General features: G+C 49.1%; 1 protein-coding gene across 1 annotated transcript in view; it reads left to right on the plus strand.

The window, feature by feature from the left end:
- The first annotated feature begins 9794 nt into the window (after positions 1–9794).
- Positions 9795–18757, plus strand: part of LOC120838522 — a 97011-nt gene continuing 88048 nt past the window's right edge. Inside the window, exon 1 of the mRNA XM_040208478.1 lies at positions 9795–9880. Coding sequence (XP_040064412.1) covers positions 9858–9880 — 23 coding nt within the window. The 5' untranslated portion in view covers positions 9795–9857. The remainder of the gene's footprint in view (positions 9881–18757) is intronic.

An 18757-nucleotide genomic window follows, 5' to 3' on the forward strand; every position in this document is an offset into this window, starting at 1 on the left:
TTGTTTTGAAAATTGCTTTATTTCTTAAAGAAAAACCTGTGACTTCATGAATAAATGTGTGATAACATGGAATGTAATATTTCATTCTTGGAAGTAAAACTGAGCTTCGACTGGAACCATGTAAGCAATTGGGCAATCTTAAGTATATATCACAGATATCTTGTTGAACACTCTGGTCTTATTTGAGCACAATAGTTAAATTTCGAAAGGAAAAAAAAAATATATTCTCTGACTAGCATACCACCATATAAACACTGGACCACTTTAAAAGAATTATCACAGGTGTTGCGCGAAACATTCTTATTTGAGCACAGCAATAGCAAGTTCTCGAAAGATAAAAAAATTGTTTCTGACTAAAGCAGCCGTCACTCGCGCGCTCCCCGTTGGTTCCGCCGACCCCTCCGCTGCCCCCGGCACACCCGGCTCCTCGTGGTTCGACATTTTGGTTTCAAGAAGGCGCGTAGCGCACATCCCGCATAATATTGAAACAACTTTCTCTCGAATTAATTCTTAAATGTATTGCAAAAGGGTACAAAAAAGCGGTTTGTTTTAACAACGCCCAACAGGTTTTGATTGTTTTTCAATACTTTTACCTGTACTAGAACAGATGCGACGGCCAGCGACGCACAGGATTGGTTGCCGTTCCTCTGCTAAACGCAGGAACTGCTCCCCGCGTCGTAGTAAATCCTACCCCTTATCCCGCGCGTAGGGACGCCTCAGGGAATGCGTAGCTACTTCCGCTCGTCGGTGGTTGGCTCCGGACGTCGCTCAAGCGGGTGACGGGTGTCAAGTTTGCGATGACGTAGCGGCGTCAAAGTGGGCAGAGCCGCCACGTGAGTGTTGCTAGGATACGCTCCCCCTTTGCATTACGTCACTTCCATGTACCTTTTCTCAAATGTCCAATCTAGCGATCCTGGCGCCTGCTGCTGCTTGGCCTCTCCTGGAAGGGGAATTTATAACTCGTGAGAACACGCAGCCTTGTCTGTGCTTCCCATTTGTTGACCAAACATTTTGACGAGCATGCATTCTACTCGGAGGAGAACGTTTAGAGAATGCCACCTCAGAGGCACTCTCACTTTCTTTTGATTGACAGGATTGGTTGCCGTTCCTTCGCTAAACGCAGGAACTGCTCCCCGCGTCGTAGTAAATCCTACCCCGTATCCCGCGCGTAGGGACGCCTCAGGGAATGCGTAGCTACTTCCGCTCGTCGGTGGTTGGCTCCGGACGTCGCTCAAACGGGTGACGGGTGTCAAGTTTGCGATGACGTAGCGGCGTCAAAGTGGGCAGAGCCGCCACGTGAGTGTTGCTAGGATACGCTCCTTCTTTGCATTACGTCACTTCCATGTACCTTTTCTCAAATGTCCAACCTAGCGATCCTGACTATCAACTTCGACGGTGTTGATTTTAAAATGCCATTCCCAAGCATCCATCGTGGTTTTTAGAGACCATGAAACATGACAGTCGCAGCTGATAATCTTTGTTGTGACGTCACACGTATGAGCCACGGTCGTCTCCGCGCGCTCTCTAGTGCTGCTCTTGTTCGGTGCCTAGGGAGGCGTAGGGATTTTTCGGTACCCCTCAACGAAAAACGTCACGAAGACAGACGGAGCTGCGGGTTTGTGAGAAAAGAAAACTTCGCAGCAATCTTTCGGCTACTCCCCCCACTATGTCATAACACAAAGAATATTTTTGTTGACGAGTTTAGCGACCCTGAAGAGTATTATCTTACACCGTGGCTGAGCCGCAGCATGCCGAGCCCTTCGTTCGTTTTCATCACGGTGGAAGAAATACATTTATAGGTGATGACTCTCTGTCTCGCGCGGCGGCCACATTATGTTCGGCGCACCGAGCGCGCTTCGCTCGCGCGGGGATAGATGGCGCCCCCGTATAGAGGGGCTTGTGAAGGCTTGTTTATACGGCTTGTGAAGGAAATTATGCATTCTTTACTCGGTCCCAGTGTACTGCGTAGTGAAATGATGGATTTCTGTTGGCGCACTGGCACTGATCGCCTTTTTCCCCGTGCGGTTCTTGCTTTTTTTTTTTTTTTACGAAAACATTTTGATGATGACTTAACGTGAGAAAAATACTCGTATAAATATAAAACCTCCGCATAATCTACTGGACCTTAAGGTTCTCAACCGCTGATGTTTTGCGGGCCCCTTGTAGATCGGCGGAGATGATGGAAGACCCCGTTCGTGGTGAGAGGAGAGGAAAGTTATAGGTTAAATATAAGAATGATTTAATAAATGGATATAACAAAGGGCTAGTGTGAAGTAGACATCTCTTATTGACATATACACGAGGAAACTCACCCCAAAATTTAAACGTCTATTCTCAATCTTCAAAAAAAGACAACTTTTATTGCCGGGAGGCAGGTCTTCGCGGAACCTTAGGATGCCTTCGCGGACCCCAAAAGGTCCGCGGATCTCAATTTGTGAACCACTGATTTAGAGTAAACAGCTGGGTTGTGCTCGCATGTTTTGTCAAACATCATGTTTGGTAACAGTTCCGTAAATTGTTTACACACAATGCATGGCTTTATATGAGATAGGGTGATTTTTCCACCATGCTCCTGCCTTATTGAAAAAAATAAATTCTAATAATGTTACATTGTGGGGCCTGAAAAATTCTTTACATGCGCATAACGGTGTTAGCATTACAAATGGTTTATACATACAATGTCAACTTGTACTGTGGAATATACAAACCTTGTGAGCAGAAAAAATTCCTTTTTATGATGACATAGTGACTGAAACGATCACACAGTATGATGACATACTAGCTGACATGATGACACAGTGACTGAAAGTCAGAAAAGTAGCGGTTATAAGACATAAATCACTTTTCATCTATACTCTTACAATATGGTGTCACCCCGTCTTACAGGTAAATAAAATACCTGACAAATATTTTTGCTTTAAAATGTACATAAAAGCTGAATTCACTGCATACTACCAAAGAACGCCATCTCCTACATCCTGTGTTTCTCGCCCAAGCCCGTAAAATAAGACGAGCGCTACTTCGCTGATTTCTTTATCTCTTGAGCTTGTTTGTTCCTACTCATCGTAATATGCTTACAGTGTTGTCGCATTCGCATGGTAAAGTAGTGGTGGAGCAACTGGGCGATTGTTTCTTCTTTGTGTTCAGCGCATGGAAACGTTATTGTGCACGTGTCAAGAACACTGTCGATTGTATCCCAGTAGAGTCTTGTGGCTTTTATTTTGCACGAAGAACTGTTCCGCTTTCTTCAGCAGCTGGAAAAGGTTTTTGTTGGGGTGTATAGAGCCTCCTCTGTTTTTTTACGTTTGTCAGTGCTGCTTCAGTAGAAGTGTTCTTGTCGATGATGAAAGCGGATTGGCATGCAGGGCAGCGTGTAGCTTTTTTTCTTTTCATGCTCAAAAACCTAGTTACATAATATAGCATGCAGTCCACAGCCTTGGTTTCATGAGCCTTTTCTCTCCAGACATCTTCGCATTCCCAGTCTTCGACAGAAATTAGACTGTCAAGCTCGGTCTTCACTGGGTCAACGAGATGAGGAGACTAGGCAGTAACTTGCGATCGGCCCTCGGGATTGCACGACGCCACTGCTTCAGGCGAGCGTCATTCGATGGAACTTTAAAAAAGAACACTCGCTCTGCGCAGTTCCAGTACCCCGAATTGCAGTTGGGAACGAAGCACATCTTTCCCATCCTTATAGCATAACTTCTTCTTCGGGTTAATGCTCATCTTCGTGCACGATGGTAACACCGGTGATTGACACAGCACCAAAGCAAGACATGATGCCAGCCATTGACCGCTCACCACCACCACACCGCGAAAAAGGCGAGCAAGCTACGCCCCCGACTCTGTGGCCGCCGAGGGGAGACCTCATACCCACGGTGCTCACACCTCAGCGCCCTCTGCGGCGGCACGGAACAACTACACTTCGTTTCACCCTATGTTGTACCGCAGCGAATGCTAGAAGTGCGAGCTCATAGCGTTGGCAGCTGCTCTTAGGTCACGAGAGCTTGTGCCGCCGGGATGTGCCCCAGAACAAGGAGCTCGCGCTTGTAGCCTTTCCTGCGATACATCATAAGGTGAAACAGAGTATACTCCTTGTTCAAGGCTAGCTCCGAACACGATCTGGTCGCTTGCTCCACGCGGACAGAGCGGCCAGAGTCACCACCTAAATGTATTTCTTCCACCGTGGTTTTCATGCATGTCAGAAAGAGAATGTGTGGTATGGAACGTGGTTTTATATGCATTTGAGCATTTGACCGCTGCATGACTTGGATGAAAACGAACGAAAGGCTAGGCATGCTGCGGCTCTGCGTCTACGCAGACAAGCACCACTAGAGCTTCGCCCCAATCAACATCATTCACCACGTGGCAGGGGCGGATCCAGACCTCCATTTTGGGGGGGGCGGTTCCTCGGCGTAAAACGGGGGGGGGGGGGGGGGGGGGGGGGGCAGGGAGTGTTTATATTTTTTGTGGAGTCACCGTTTTCACTAAACTCTGATAACGTAATATAGATCTTGAGAGCTTTTGTATCGGTTTACCTGTAGGGGATGAACTCTTTGAACTTTCTGTGACTATGCACACCAAGGCACACGCTCCCGTACTTTTGACTGCATAGCCTCAGAAAGCTGGGCATCTGGCCAACGCAATGTCTCTGCTCGTGCGGAAAATCACGTGCAATTGCAAGCCTACCAAAGCTATATTCACGTGCACGCCATACGTGCCTGCTCGTATGGGGCACCAGTCAGGACGCTACACTGTAGCGTCCTGACTGTAAATTTGACCGTAAAATTTACGGTCAAATACCAGGCAGCTGATGCTGCCAAGCATCAGCTGCCTGCTGTACTGCACTGGCTAAATTGCTCATCTACAGTGTAAACCAGTGTCGCCCCTACTGGCAGACCAACCTTACGCTGTATAAATCACTCAAACGTCCAATTTGACTTTTTTGATGCTGCCAAACTTGTACAGTAAAAATAACGGTGCACTGTAAATCTGGTTTACGATAAATTTAAACGGGGACCGTAGAAATCTACGGTCGGCCTTCAAATTTGCGGTAAAAAAAAAAATTTACAGCGCGCCGTTATTTTTACGGTGCAATTTAAACGGCGAGAAAGGTGGTAGTATTCAGGTTCATAACATCATTGTATAGTGATGTTATGAACCTCGACTGAACCAAGCACGTTTTGAAGGCTTTCAGCAAGTTGGCCGAACATGTATTGTTTGTACATGAAATGCCGACGTTGAAATTCATAAATGGTTTTTTGAACTATTGATACCGGCATAAGAAGCGTTCCGTTGAACTTCAGGTACAAAAAAAAAAAAACAAGGTCGTATTTTACGGCCTTCCTTTTTTCTCCTGCAGACAGAGACATTAACACGTCGTAGTTATCATTAGGGGATTGCATCACGTTAACAGCACCGTCTTCATTAGAATCCGCACTAGTCGACCGAGTCGAAGAGTCCTCAACCTGAAGCGGGCCTGCAGGCGATGCGCCGTCGCCCAAGAAACCCGTCACTCGTAAATGCGCCCAGTTCAAATGTGCCGTGATCGAACTATGATTTCACACCTTCTGACAGTTGGAGCACGAACACGAAAACAGAATACTGTCGGTGATGTGGCCTTTAGATGTGGCCACACAAGGGAGGCTTTTAGCAAAGCCTCCCTTGTGTGGCACTCCTCTAGGCATGGTGGCAAAGTGCACTGAAAGCTTTCCAAACTCGTCGAAACAAACCAAACTTCCCTTAGGCGTACCAATGCCTATGTCTTCTCAAAATATGACACCTGAGAGCATCATACGTAACAAACTGGCGACAGCATCCTTCGTCCACGTGCACACTGAAGAATTCGAGAGCTGAAAACGTGCTCATCGAATTGCACAACCATCAAGCGTGCTTGAACAGAAACTACAAATTCTGCAAGTAAACATCTTTTAGAGTGTTGTATTTATGCCACCATTACACTATCCTTGCCAATCAAGCAGCAGATTGATAGTGAAATACCTGCCTCGAGTATCCAGTTGCCTTCCGCTCCAAATTTTCAGGTGCACAAAAATCCGGGAATGCCACAAACGAACGAGGACAAAATGGCGCGGAGACGGGTGGGAAGGCGGGAAAATGAACTGAACGTCAGCTTTTTCCACTTCTTTCCGCGTTGTCCCAACCAACGTTCCTTTCTTTTGTTTATGCTTCTAGCTATTCGCATTGTTGCTCTACTGTTCGCTCTTAGTTCTCTTTTTTTTTTTCCTTTTTCAGTTAAGGCAGTTACGCTCTGCGTTGGCGCGGCTGGCGCGGACCAAGAAAGGAGGTGAAGGGGCGAGAGGAGACTCTCTGGGTTCCCGCAGCTTCCGAAAGGTCAAGCGTGGTGACCAATTAGCGAAGCGCGTCTTTTCTTTCTGTTTTCTTGCTCCATGAAGTTTTGCGTTTCCCTCTCGGTTTTTTTTGCTCGTTTACGGTGCATTTCAGATAATTCCTCTTCACGGCGTACTTGTAGTTTTTATTAGCGTATAGCGCCGTAAATTTGACGGTTACTTTTTACAGTGTATGCTTTCGAAGCTAAGCGCTTGTGAGCCCGAGCATGCTGGGCGACGATAAAAGCTGCGCACAATGCCTGGTTACTACTACTGATATGTCAAAAAACACCTCGACCGCACGAACACTCGTGTGGGGGAAGCTCCAAAACTAATAGATTGCATTTGTCCAAAGTGAAGTAGGGTAAGATGGGCCAAATGAGACGCGGGGCAAAATGCGACAGTTGGAGTGAAGGCACCCAACGAAAGTTTTTGTTTAGTGCCAGCTATTACCTAGACACAAGTCTCAAGCTTCACTGAGACGTGCCTTAGCCTGTTCCCTTTGCGTGAGCCATAAATGACTGCCTTTGGCAAGTCCTTTCCGGAGAAAAAGAAATGCCGATTTGAGATTGCCGAGTTTACCGCCCGTCAAAGAGGGGCATAATTCCGCGCGAGATATCGCTTCGAGAAGTACGCCCCGGTTGGCACAGACTTTCTACCAAGGTATAATTTAATTTCATTCCTAAGTTTTATTAGCTTCATACAAACCAAATTTGAGTGTTCAGAGTGCTTTTTTTTACGGAAATAATTATTCACGTAACGGGATACGCGCGAGACAAAACGCGACAATGTGGCATTGACGCGTGTGTCAATAATGTACCAGTTTCCTGGTTGTTCCTGAGTCATATTTTCCTCTCGGTGTCTAGGAGGATCAAAACGTACAAAAGAAAGACAACAGGGGCTTCATGGCGCATAAGTAACACTACGAATGCTCTTGAAAGTGAAGCAACAGCGTCACTCCCTTCGCGTTGCCGCCACACTTTTTGGCGCACCAAGGGATGTGCTTCAAAAGCGAGCAAAAAGACAAAAAATGGAAAAAGCAATGGCTCCACAAAAAAAAAAAAAAAAATGGCGAGGCGTTTGGGGGGGGGGGGGGGGCGATCGCCCCCACCGCCCCCCCCTTGGATCCGCCACTGCCACGTGGATGTTTTTTAACATTTGAACTTGTTTTTATATATAAAAAATCAGTTTGGAGGCGCCTGTTATTCATTAGAAAGATCACCCACAAAAACGCTGTACGCCTTTCTTTATTAAATAAACCGTCTTTAAGCGGCATAGATGCAAACTAGCATAGCCACTTCGTGCTTTGACATAGAGCGTCATTTGCTTGCATCCTACCAGTTGTGTCACAGGAGGGCGCCCGCGAGGTGGCGCCATCAAAACATGTCTAGAACTAATGTAATGGCCAATAGGCCATTACATTAGTTCTAGAAAATATTTCTGGCAACGAATATACACTTGTTTTTTTTTTTTTTTTTTCTGAGAATTGAAACTAAAATATTTTAAACTTCGCGTTTTGTAAAACGCCGCAGGTACTTCGCTCGCCTCCACCAATCGGATGACAATTTACAAAAGCCGTCGCGCATTTTCGTCACCCAAAATTCGTTTATACTCTGGTCGTTGCATTCTGGTATGACCGCTATCGCTGGAGCCTTTTCCTTGACTTTTGGTTCCAACTTATATACTATCTGAGATACATTTGGTGACTAATTTAGTCATCCTCAAATCCAACGTCTAAATTGTGTTGATATAACTTTTGATAAACTCTAGAGTACATGAAAAAAAGCAAACCAGAAGGAAGTAAAAGAATGCATGCCAGCTGGTTTGGAACGAACATGCTCAAAACGGTGTAACGCAAAAAAAAAAAAAAATAAAGAAAAACTGACAAACACAACACAAAGCCTCAAGAGAAGCTGGATTTATTTAACTGTCAACAGGAACAATACGCCTATCATCTACACTCAACTCACGTCAGAACAAAGGAAGGAAAAGACGTCAAAAAAGAAAAAGAAACAAAATTGAATTCAGAAACCGAAGATACTTTTAAGGTTGACAACCTTCGAGGTGTTCCGCCACCAAGCTGCCAACGGCCAACGCCGTTCACTGGTGAATGACCCAGCTCGTGGCCCTATGGTAACAAAAGATCGAAATGTCTGACTGCTTTTGCTCGTGTGCCTTTTGGCTAGAATCATCTACATTGTGCATTGATTAGCCGGCGTTGTTCTTAAAGGGGCCGTGCAACAATGTTTGGACTTCGGCAAATAATTGTGGCAGTTGTTCACTAAAACGTCTGAAAAAAAAAAATAACTTTGCGCGTTAGGTCCTTGGGAAAGAGTTCAAACAATTGACGTTTTAGGGGCCTTGAAATCACCTCATGGCGTGTTTTTCTACACGCGAAAACGTGACGCGCTATAAACGCTCGCGCGGAAGCTGACGCGGGGGCACCCGCACGCAGACAAAGCCAAGCACCGCCGGCCGCGCGGTTATCAGCGTTGCCAGATAACAGAATTCTCAACACGCGATGTAAATGTTGACGCGAAAACTACAAGATGGGAACGAAATTAACAAATAAGTAAATAAAACGGGTTTGTGTGTCAAAAGAAAAATCTTTTCAATTTTTATATGGAAAATAAAAATGCTTCTGAACACTTTGAAATGCGCTGAATACGAAACAGCGTAGTGTGCAAAATAACGTGATAGACCGACCCTCTTTGGGCGAGAGTTGTTTCGACGCCTCGGCGCGTGCGTCTTGTTCTGGGTCGGCTAGAAACCAACGCTCCCGCGAAAACGCGCGCCCGCGCGCAGGAAATGAAGTCAGTTTGACACCGACGCGCCTGAATCGCGACGAAAAACGCGATATGCCGTCTGCGCTTTACACTTTCTTCCGAGTCGCGTTCACATTGACGCGCGATGGGGATAAGGACTATAATGTTGGGTTTCCTTTCGAGCCTCCAGGGCGCGCGGCCTCTGCTTGTGAGTGCGATTCACATGTCGACCTCGAACGTTGGCCTGACAGATGTGCAGAGGGCGAGCACAACGGGGTAAGACTCAAAAAAAGAGAACGTTTTTTTTTTCAGTTTTTTTATTTTTTATTTTTTAGTTCCCATGGCCGCTACACCGCGGTCGCAAATCGCAAGATATTCCTGTTCTTTTCTTGGATATTACGCAACGGAATCACGATATTTCAAAAGTATAAGGCAGTTTCTTCATTTTTTTTGGTAAAGCAAACAATGTAAAACTATAAAACTGCAAAATATTTTAAGGTTAAAATTGTTGCAATCGCTCCTTTAAAGGTGGAACTCTCTTCGCAGTCACCACTTGCTTTTTTGTTTTCTTTCTCTATTATTGCTTTCCGGTAGGTCTGACATTCTGGGGTATGCTGAAAACAAACGCAACCTGATCGTAAATTTATATTTGTCCAGCGCAGGATTTCAGCATTTCGCACTCTGCTTTGGGCACGCAATCCTTCAGTGGTTCACCTCTGGGATCGGTCTGAGAAAACGAAGAAGGATGCTACCCTTCGACGAAAAGAAGTGAGGATTCATTTTAATATAAATTAATTAAAAAAATTTTTGGGTTATTACTTATTAGTTTAAGTCTGGATATAAAATTATACCAACCAGCATTTTATGTCACAAATGCATGAATTTGTGTACCACTCCAAAAACGTTCAATATCCCCATTTTATACACTTGGTAAGCTGCGACTAAGTTCCACTTTTGTTTAGCACTTTAATTCCACTTTTTTACATTATTACCATATTGCCCTATCCACTATCTCAATAGCTAACCACCCGATAACTGGTCATTTCAGCCGTCATCTTTGCACCGTAGCAGAAGGAGGTTGTGAGAGACAAATTTGTTACGTTGTTCCTTCCCCAACCACGATTTCGGCCTTGAGGAGTGGCCATACCAGTTGGGGCCTTTCCGCTGAGCGCTTCACCATAAAGCAGTTCTTCAGCCACCGCTAGCATAGCGCTCCTATTAGAAAAAAAAAAAAAAAAAAGTGGCGGGTTTGCCTTACTGGATACCCGACCCGGAGGAATAACACGGAGCCAACGGTTTCAGCAACAAGAAACTGAATTTAATTGGGCATGAACAAGACGATTAACATTGTTACCAGCGGCGCCTGAGTCCATGCAGCGACTCCCTGTGCGCCGCCTCTGATCCGCCTTATCAAGGCGGAGCACGTGATGTGCGCATGGCCGACTTGATTCCGCCGCCACGCGGGAAAGTTCGCCAGCTCTGCCCCGCAGTCAAGCAACTGGGCTGGGGAGCCGCCAGGGTGCACCCCCCCCCCCCCCCCCCCCCCCCTTCAAATATCGTCCGGCATGTCGTTGACGGAGATGTTGCGGGCGTCAGGGGGTGGATGGCGCTGCTGGGCGGACTGAACGTAGACTGACGTTGCAAGTCCGGTCGGCGCCGCTGGACGAGCGCGATGGCTCGTTGGAGGTCGCGCTCGCCACGTTGGTGGAAGCGCGCGATGCGTTCGGCGTACGCTCTCTCCCCAGCTCCTTGGTCACATGCTGCTCTTTCTGCAGCTGTTCGGTCAGCTTCAGCTTGTCAAAGACGTCCTCCATCTCCTCCAGCTGTCGCTTGAGCTCCTTGTTCTGGCTCAGGGCTCCGCTGGCGGGCACCCTGTTTCTCTGGATCATCTCTAGCAGGCGGCTGCTCTCCACGTAATCCTCCTTGATCTGAGCCAGCTGCCGCTTTGTCCTGTACGGGTCGTCCCTGACTTGCCAACGTCCTTGGTGTCCCGGTCCACCACGAGCCCGGCCACCATGTCGTTTCGATGACGGGTTTGATGACGGTGTCATCAACAAGCCATCTTTCTAGAGAAACAAGGAAGCAGACGACATAGGGCCTTAGTTGAGAGTTGAGCTTGACGTTATTTTCGCACCCTTCGAGAAAGTTCGAAATAACATATCTGAGATGCGCACACAATCTTCTCGCCCCTCTTTTGAAAAGGGGGCATATCCGTGGAAGTAGGTAGCTACCCCCAAAGTGCAAGAGAGACGAAGCCGAGGAGACAAAAAAAGAAAAAGGGATTCCTCTCTCTTTGGTGTCACCGACGTCGCAGGTTATATCGCCGCCTTGGTGAAAACAAGGGAGTTTCCGAAACGGGACTGCCGTCAGTGTCGCTCCGGTCCTGCGAGAAATCTTTGTCTTCTGTTTGAAAAATCGTTCAAGATCGGTGACATGAACAGGTCCGGTTTCTTCACCAGACTCACGGCGAAGTAGGTTGTAAGTTAGTGGTAAGCACTTTTCACGCACGCGAAACGGACCTTCCCAGCTGTTTGCAAGGGAGGCTGCGAAGTCTCGAGCGGCTTCACTCAGTGGGTGAGCACTCTGGGGTACAAAATCTCTCACCTCGAACTGCAAGTCACGTCGCCCCTGGTTGTACTGTTCTGCCTGCTGGACTCGGGCGACGTCGAGATTTTCTCGGGCCTCTCGAAGGTTATCGGAGAAGCGCTTTCGCAGGTCCTCTGCGAACTTCACGTAGGAGCGAAGCCTTCCCCCAGACTCTGTAGAAAGGAGACTGTTAAAAAGCGGGAACGCGAGCTCCTTGCCGAAATTCAATTGGGCAGGAGTGAGACCTGTCGACCAATTAGTATTCGTACGGGTTGCGAATGCCAGCCGGGGCAGTTTCGCGTCCCAGTCCTGGTGGCGCTCGGTGTAGGCCACTAACATCATCGTAAGGTTCCGATTTACCCTCTCCGCGATATTTGTGTGTGGGTGGTATGGGGAAGTTTTTTTGTGCTTAATTCTCAGCACCGCGCAAGAATCCACGAACACCTTACTCGTTCTGTAGGAGGCATTATCGCTTACAAGGTGTGCTGGAAAGCCAAACCTAGCGAATGTTTCAAGCAGGTTTTTCCAAATGTTTTGCGAATCTAGCTTCCGCAAAGAGAATAACTCAACCTACTTCGTGAAGTGGTCGATTGCAACGAACGAGTACTGACGGCCACGGGGATTACGTGGGAAGGGGCCCATGACGTCACAGCAACAAATCTGCCAAGAGCTGGGGCTCACGATTGGTTGCATAAGACGGAAGGGGGGGGGGGGGGGGGGGGGGCTGATCGCACGTGGCTGCTTGGAGCCTTCTGGCACTCCAAGCAGCTACGAGCGTGTCGGAGCAGATCCTGCCTCATGCCTGGCCAAGTAGCGATTTGGGATAAATTTTCATCAGTTTTGCTCCCACTGCTGTGTCCTGCCAAGGCAGAGTCATGTATGTATCGGATGAAAAGCTTACGTAGCTTGCGTGGTATCACGGTCCGAAACGCAGAGCCATCCGGATCGTCGTCGGCCTGGGGGATGCAGCACAGCAGGATGCCGTCGTCGCTCATCAAGTAGGAGTTGAACTCCTTGTCACTTGGGCGGTCGGCTGGACATCTTCCTGCCAGCCTAGCGGACAAGTGTTGGCAGAGTCCGTCATCCGGCGGCGTCTTGCGAAGCTCCTTGCGGCTCACCAATGTACCCCACCGTGAATCTGGGGATCCTCGTGCCGTGGCCCGAATGATCACCAAGCCATGGGTATTTTGCGGGTGTTCCTCGGCGAGTGGAGCACGAGAGAGCGCATCAGCAACCTTGTTAGTTTACCCCGGGCGGTACACAACGGAGTAGCCATGCTGTTGTAGCGTAAGCGCCCAACAAGCAAGATGTCCAACCGGATTTTGAAGTCCCCTGAGCCATGAGAGCGCTAAGTGATCAGATTGAATCTGAAACGTTGCGCCATTTAGGCACATGTTGGAGCGCTTCAAAGCGTGAATAATGGCGAGACATTCACGTTCTGCGACACTGTAGTTGCGCTTGGCTGGAGTTAGCGTGTGGCTCGTGAAAGTAACTGGACGAAGCACACCGTCATACTCCTGCACAAAGACAACACCCAGGTCACAGTCGCTTGCACCTGTCTGCAAAACGAATGGCTTGTTCAAGACTGGGAGCTCTAAACAAGCGTTGTCAGACACGGCTTTTGAAAGGGCTATAAATTCGCATTGCTGTTGTTCGGCATAACACCATCACCCGACGTCTTTTTTTAGAAGGTAATTGAGCGGTTGGAATATTTCGGAACAGTGTGGAAAGAAATCACGGTAGAACGCAATCATTTCTAGGTATCTTTGTAGGCTCTTTACGTCATTTGTGCTCGGGTATTCCGTTAGCGCGCGCAACATCTTTTCGCTGGGGCAGAGCGTGCCGTTATCCACAACGAATCCAAGGAGGTTAATCTTGGGCGCGGCCAAATGAACTCTTCCGGGATGAATCGTGACCCCAGCATTACGCATTCGTTCATGTACGATGCAAAGGTGTTTGACATGCTCCTCGATAGTTCTCGAGAAAACAACCACGTCATCCATGTATGCCATGGCAAATTCGTACTTTGAGTTCCCAATTACAACATCCATCAGGCGTTTAAAACTGGCTGGAGAGTTAGACAAGACAAACGGCAGTCGAGTGAACTCAAAAAACCCTCTGTGGCAGATGAAAGCAGTTTTTGGAACGTCTGATGGGTGAATTTCGATCTGAATAAACCCGCGACAGCAATCCAGCGTTGTAAACACGGTTGCGTTACAGAGCGCGTTCATCACGGAGGAAACGCTGGGGAAAGGGTAGCTGTCTCATACAGACACATCGTTAATCCGCCTGTAATCCACACGAAGTCCGGCTGTTCCGTCTTTTTTTCGGAGAGAGGACAACGGGAAACGCCCAAGGGCTCTTCGACTCACGTACTAAACTGGTGGCGATCATCTCCTCAAGCGCCGCTAGGAGTGCCCTTTCGTGGACGTTGATCGGTCGAGGGTTGCCCCTCCGAGGCGGCGCGTCACCGGTTTCAATGCGGTGCAGCAGGATGTAAGTCTTTCCAGGCGTTTCCGTGAACATCGGTGAGAAAGACTGCAGGTCGGCTGCTGCTTCGGCTGGCTGTTTACGGGCCCTTTCGCAACGATTCTCGAACGCCAGCAGGCAAGACGTCCGGTACCATGGTAAAGTGGGCTGCAGTGGGCGGTTTACGGATGCAGTCCTCCCGTCTAGTAAACAAAGTAAGCTCCGGTTGTCCCAGCCGGTATCCGCCACCGGAAAATTCAAGTGTCATGCTTTCGCCTGTAATGAAATCTCGGCCCAAGATCACGGGTACCACATGCCCTGGCATATAAATAAATCACTGAAGCCACTTCTTTCCATTAAACCAAGTGTGCAGCCTCACAGCTCCTCCAGCTGTTATCGTTGTACCAGAAGCTAGCTGCAAACGGGTTTCGCACTCCCGGCGGCTTATCTTTTTTGCTTCGCCGAGCTTGAAAACGAAATCCCCTATAAGCGACATAGCGGCCCCAGAATCCAAAAGTGCGGCAGCGGAGAAATCCAAGAGTGAAGTCATCATGCGTGGTTCAATGCTGTTAGGCTCGGGCTGAATTCGACATACCGATGAAATCCGTGCCGCGGCTTTACTTCTCCCAGGGACTGTAACGGCAATCGGCGAGTGGCTGTCTGGTTTCAGCGTCGCCGGCCGTAATCGTTCCTTGGTTGTTCTTGTCCCGGCCTTTTGCCGCCGTCTCGTGCCACCTCTTGTTTGTAGTGTCCATAAGTATTGGAGACTGGTTTCGGTGATGGCCGGGCTGCTCGCACTAGTAGCAGCAGAGTGACGACGGTTGCCTGCTTAGGCCACTCGCACCGACGTTCCGGTCGGACCGCCTCCAGTGATCCGGTAAAGAGCCACTATGGGAGGGCCTCCACCGGGCTTGTGACTGGCTGTTATAGGGAAGGCTTGCTCCGTTGCGGCGGGGGTCCATGCTGCATGGCTGCGGGATTGCGACCGCACCGTGCCAGTTTGCACATGCACTTGCAGGAGCGGAGTGGTGAAGATGGTTCGCTTGGGTGGTGATCTCCGTTGGGCCCCAGCTTACGATAGGGCACGGCCAGCGACCTCCAACCTGCCGTGGCGGCCCCCAGCTGAGACCCTCACGGGCCCCGCTGTGACCTCCGGGGACTTCTCGACGAGAGTTAGGCGAACATCCGCTTATCCCGCACGGGAGAACGCCATGCATGCCAGGTCCACTCTCCTGGTTGACGTGGTGGGGAAGCGAGGTCTTGTTCGGACAGTCCACTTGCGTGGAGGCCCCGGGCCCCGCCGTGCGTATGCCGGTTCGAGCGCGTACTTGGCTGGTGGCGGCGGCACGTAGTTCCGGTCGGCATGAAGAGCTTTCTCGATGAGGCGGGCGCCCCGGGATAGCTCTTCAAGGCTCTCAAAGGTGCGGTTGATAAGGTAGACGTGGTACCTTTGGTGACACTGTCTTCTGACCCGAGCTACACTGTCTGACTCTGGTGACTTCGGGTCCGCCCTCTTGAAGAGCTCTTGCATGACCCGAACGTACCGGACCAGACTTTCGTCCGGGTGCTGCATCCTTGTTTTGAGCTCTCGAAGAGTCTGCGTTGCGTAGCCTGCCGGCAGAAAATCTTCTCGAAGCCTTGTATGGAAGTCCGCCAGGCGAGCTCTCGGAGAATCTGCGTTGCGTAGCCTGCCGGCAGAAAATCTTCTCGAAGCCTTGTCTGGAAGTCCGCCAGGCTGGTAAGGGGAGCCTGCGATTCCAACCAGACCCTGGCGCTGGCTTGCACCGCCAGCGGGACAATGCACTCCACGATGAAAACGTCCGAGGCACCGGAAGCAAGGTGGTACGTCTGCAACTCGCCCAAGAAGTCTGCCACGTACATGACGTCGTCGTACCCCGTGTGGACTGGAACAGTCAAGTGTGGTCGGGGCTCTTGCGGTTGGGTGTCCTGCTGGCCAGGCGCATGGGCCAGGTGCTGCATCACAGAGTCGCACATCTCCGTGGCCTTCGTGAGCAGGTTCATTTGTGCCGCTGCGGCCATCGCGGCTTCCTGCTTCCGTGTAAGCGTGCCTGCAAGCTCAAAAAAAGGAAGTAACGCCCCCCGAAAACCAACACAAGCGAGCACCACAATTGCCGCGGTCACTAAAGAAACAGTCGGAAACACGCCAATACCACCAATGAGGACGTGACGGAAGCACCGAACGAGGGTAGGAAACACGGGGGTAAGGAAAAAGACTTACCGAAAAAAGAAACCAAGCCCCGTGAAATTCCTGCGAGTGTGGGGCATATCACGTTGGGCACCATTGTGGTCGGTTTGCCTCGCTGCATACCCGACCCGTAGGAATAACGAGGAGCCAACGGTTTCATCAAGAAACTACAATTAATGGGACATGGTCGAGACGACTAACATTCTTATTAAACTCTAAGAAAAAAAGGAGGAAAAAAGTAGCAACGGCGCGTCTTCCTCCCTTCTACTGACGCGCCCCCAAGCGGACACGAGAAAAGTGGAGGAACGAAACGTTTTTCTCCTTCTCCACGCAGACGGGAGAAAGCTTTCGCCCTCCCGACTCATCTTCTTTCGGTTTCGTTCTTCGAGCAGGTCGCGCAGTTGTTTAATAAATAGCTGTTGAGTTGATTGAGCTTCAGCCGCAGCGAAGACCGCCTGTAATTCCGTCTTCTAGTCTAAACGTGCAGAACATTTCGGTTGAATTGACGTTTTTATCACTCATTTTATTAAACCAGCAAATGAAGCCGCTAGGAACAGCGAAGTTCCGGAGCAGTGCCAGCAGCGCCACGTACACTGGGGGATGGCCGTCTCCGGATTGCGGGACTCGCGCGGTACGGAACTGCAGTCACTACAGTAGCGAAACCACGCGGGACTGTGTCGACGTTTTCGACGTTATGGAAACCGCAGGAACTGCGTCCAAGACAGGCAGGTTTTGCTGCCGGCTGCCTGGGTGCCTTCCGCCCTGAGTTCGGTTCTGTTTTCCGATGCCGAGTGCAACCGGCGTTCAACGTGGTTCTGTATTTGTGCGTGTCAGCAACATAGCTGCAACATCGTGATGGCAGTGTTGTGGGTTGTGAACAGAAGACTGGAATTATCGCTGATGTGACCGTGTGTTCGCGTATCAGCGGTGTAATAGCAAGATGAGATCGTAAACTGGGTCGGGCATTGATGCCGTTGGTCGGGCCGTGATCGGAGGGGGCGGGGTGTCGCAGGTTGACATTCCGCTTTACATTAAAAAGTGTAATACTACTTGAGGAGTTACGTGCAATGTGCAATCAATCAACGTGCGGATAGTCATGTTGGAACGCTGGTCTGAACAGTGGAAGCTCCCATCGCTATCGTACAGTGGCCAATGTGACTGTCGGAATTGTCTCGTCCCCGAGAGCGATTGCGCTTTGGGGCAAGGACTGAACAGTACGAAATCGTGACGGAAAGTACGTATATTTACAGTATGGAATTTCGGCATTAAAAAACAATACGTAAAATCGAAAAAAAAGCTACCCTTTATTTTTGCTGTTTAAATATACTACGGTTCATGGAGAAACTGCCCTCCAAGTGGCGCGCTGGGATGAGCGCTAGAAGTTTTCGGGCTCGCCACGGCGTAGCTCCGTACACTTAACACCTGCCGCAAGTCGAGGCTTTGACTGCATTCAAGTTGATCGAAAAGCGATTTCTCAGCCCGTGAAGCATGACTTCCAGCTGAGTGAATATCCCCTCTACAGAGATCAATTCAAGACGGCAATTGCAGCTTTGCGCGAACAGCACTAATAGAAAAACCAATAGAAATACAGGCTACCACGTGCCGTGTGGGGAAGCAAACTCATGGCCTCGAACCAGATTGGAGCGGCATGATTTATTGGCTTTCAAAGAATTACGGCATGATCGAGCGTTTACTTTTTAATAAGAGATTCATTCCCTGAGCCATTCAAAATACTCTCAGAGGTATGACATTGCTGGGAAAAAATCAACAATGCTGGGAATATGTTTTATTGCTTAGGGAGTCACCGAAAAGTTCCGTACGTTCAAAACGACCAGTATAAAAGACGGAAACGCAGAGCACGGGTGTAGTGTTCGGGTCAGTGTGGTGCTCCGTTGTATTGATATTTGTGTGCGCCGTGTATGTGCTCAATGTATGTTCACCTGATGCTTGTAATAAGCGTAATGTGTGTATGGTGGAGGATCCCCAAAGGTAAGACGCAAAGTGCGCGAAGTAACTGAGTATCGGTTGTCTACGTTTAACATCGAAGTGCTGTCGACTAGAAGACTGAGTAACTGCTTTAAAAGCGCAAGTTTCTGTACCTACGGGGGGAATCTGGATTCGGAAATAAACACAGTTGGCGGAAAGCTCGTGTTACGCTTTTATTTGCTGCTCCTCTCGTCCCGTACAAGAGACGTAGCGTCCTCGTCAAGCCTTATTGGGCTGGATTTGCTCGATTCGGGGCTGCCATATTGAGATGCAGGCGACGGAGGAACTTTGCTCCCCTGCTTCAGGGACGAAGGTTTCTCCGTTTCTAAAGGATCATAGGTTACAAGACCGTTCCTCCCCTAAGAGAGGACTATCCATACCCTTTTTTCTAAGAGTGT

The sequence above is a fragment of the Ixodes scapularis genome, unplaced genomic scaffold (assembly GCF_016920785.2).
Source record: "Ixodes scapularis isolate PalLabHiFi unplaced genomic scaffold, ASM1692078v2 ptg000154l_1__unscaffolded, whole genome shotgun sequence".
NCBI lineage: Eukaryota > Metazoa > Arthropoda > Arachnida > Ixodida > Ixodidae > Ixodes > Ixodes scapularis.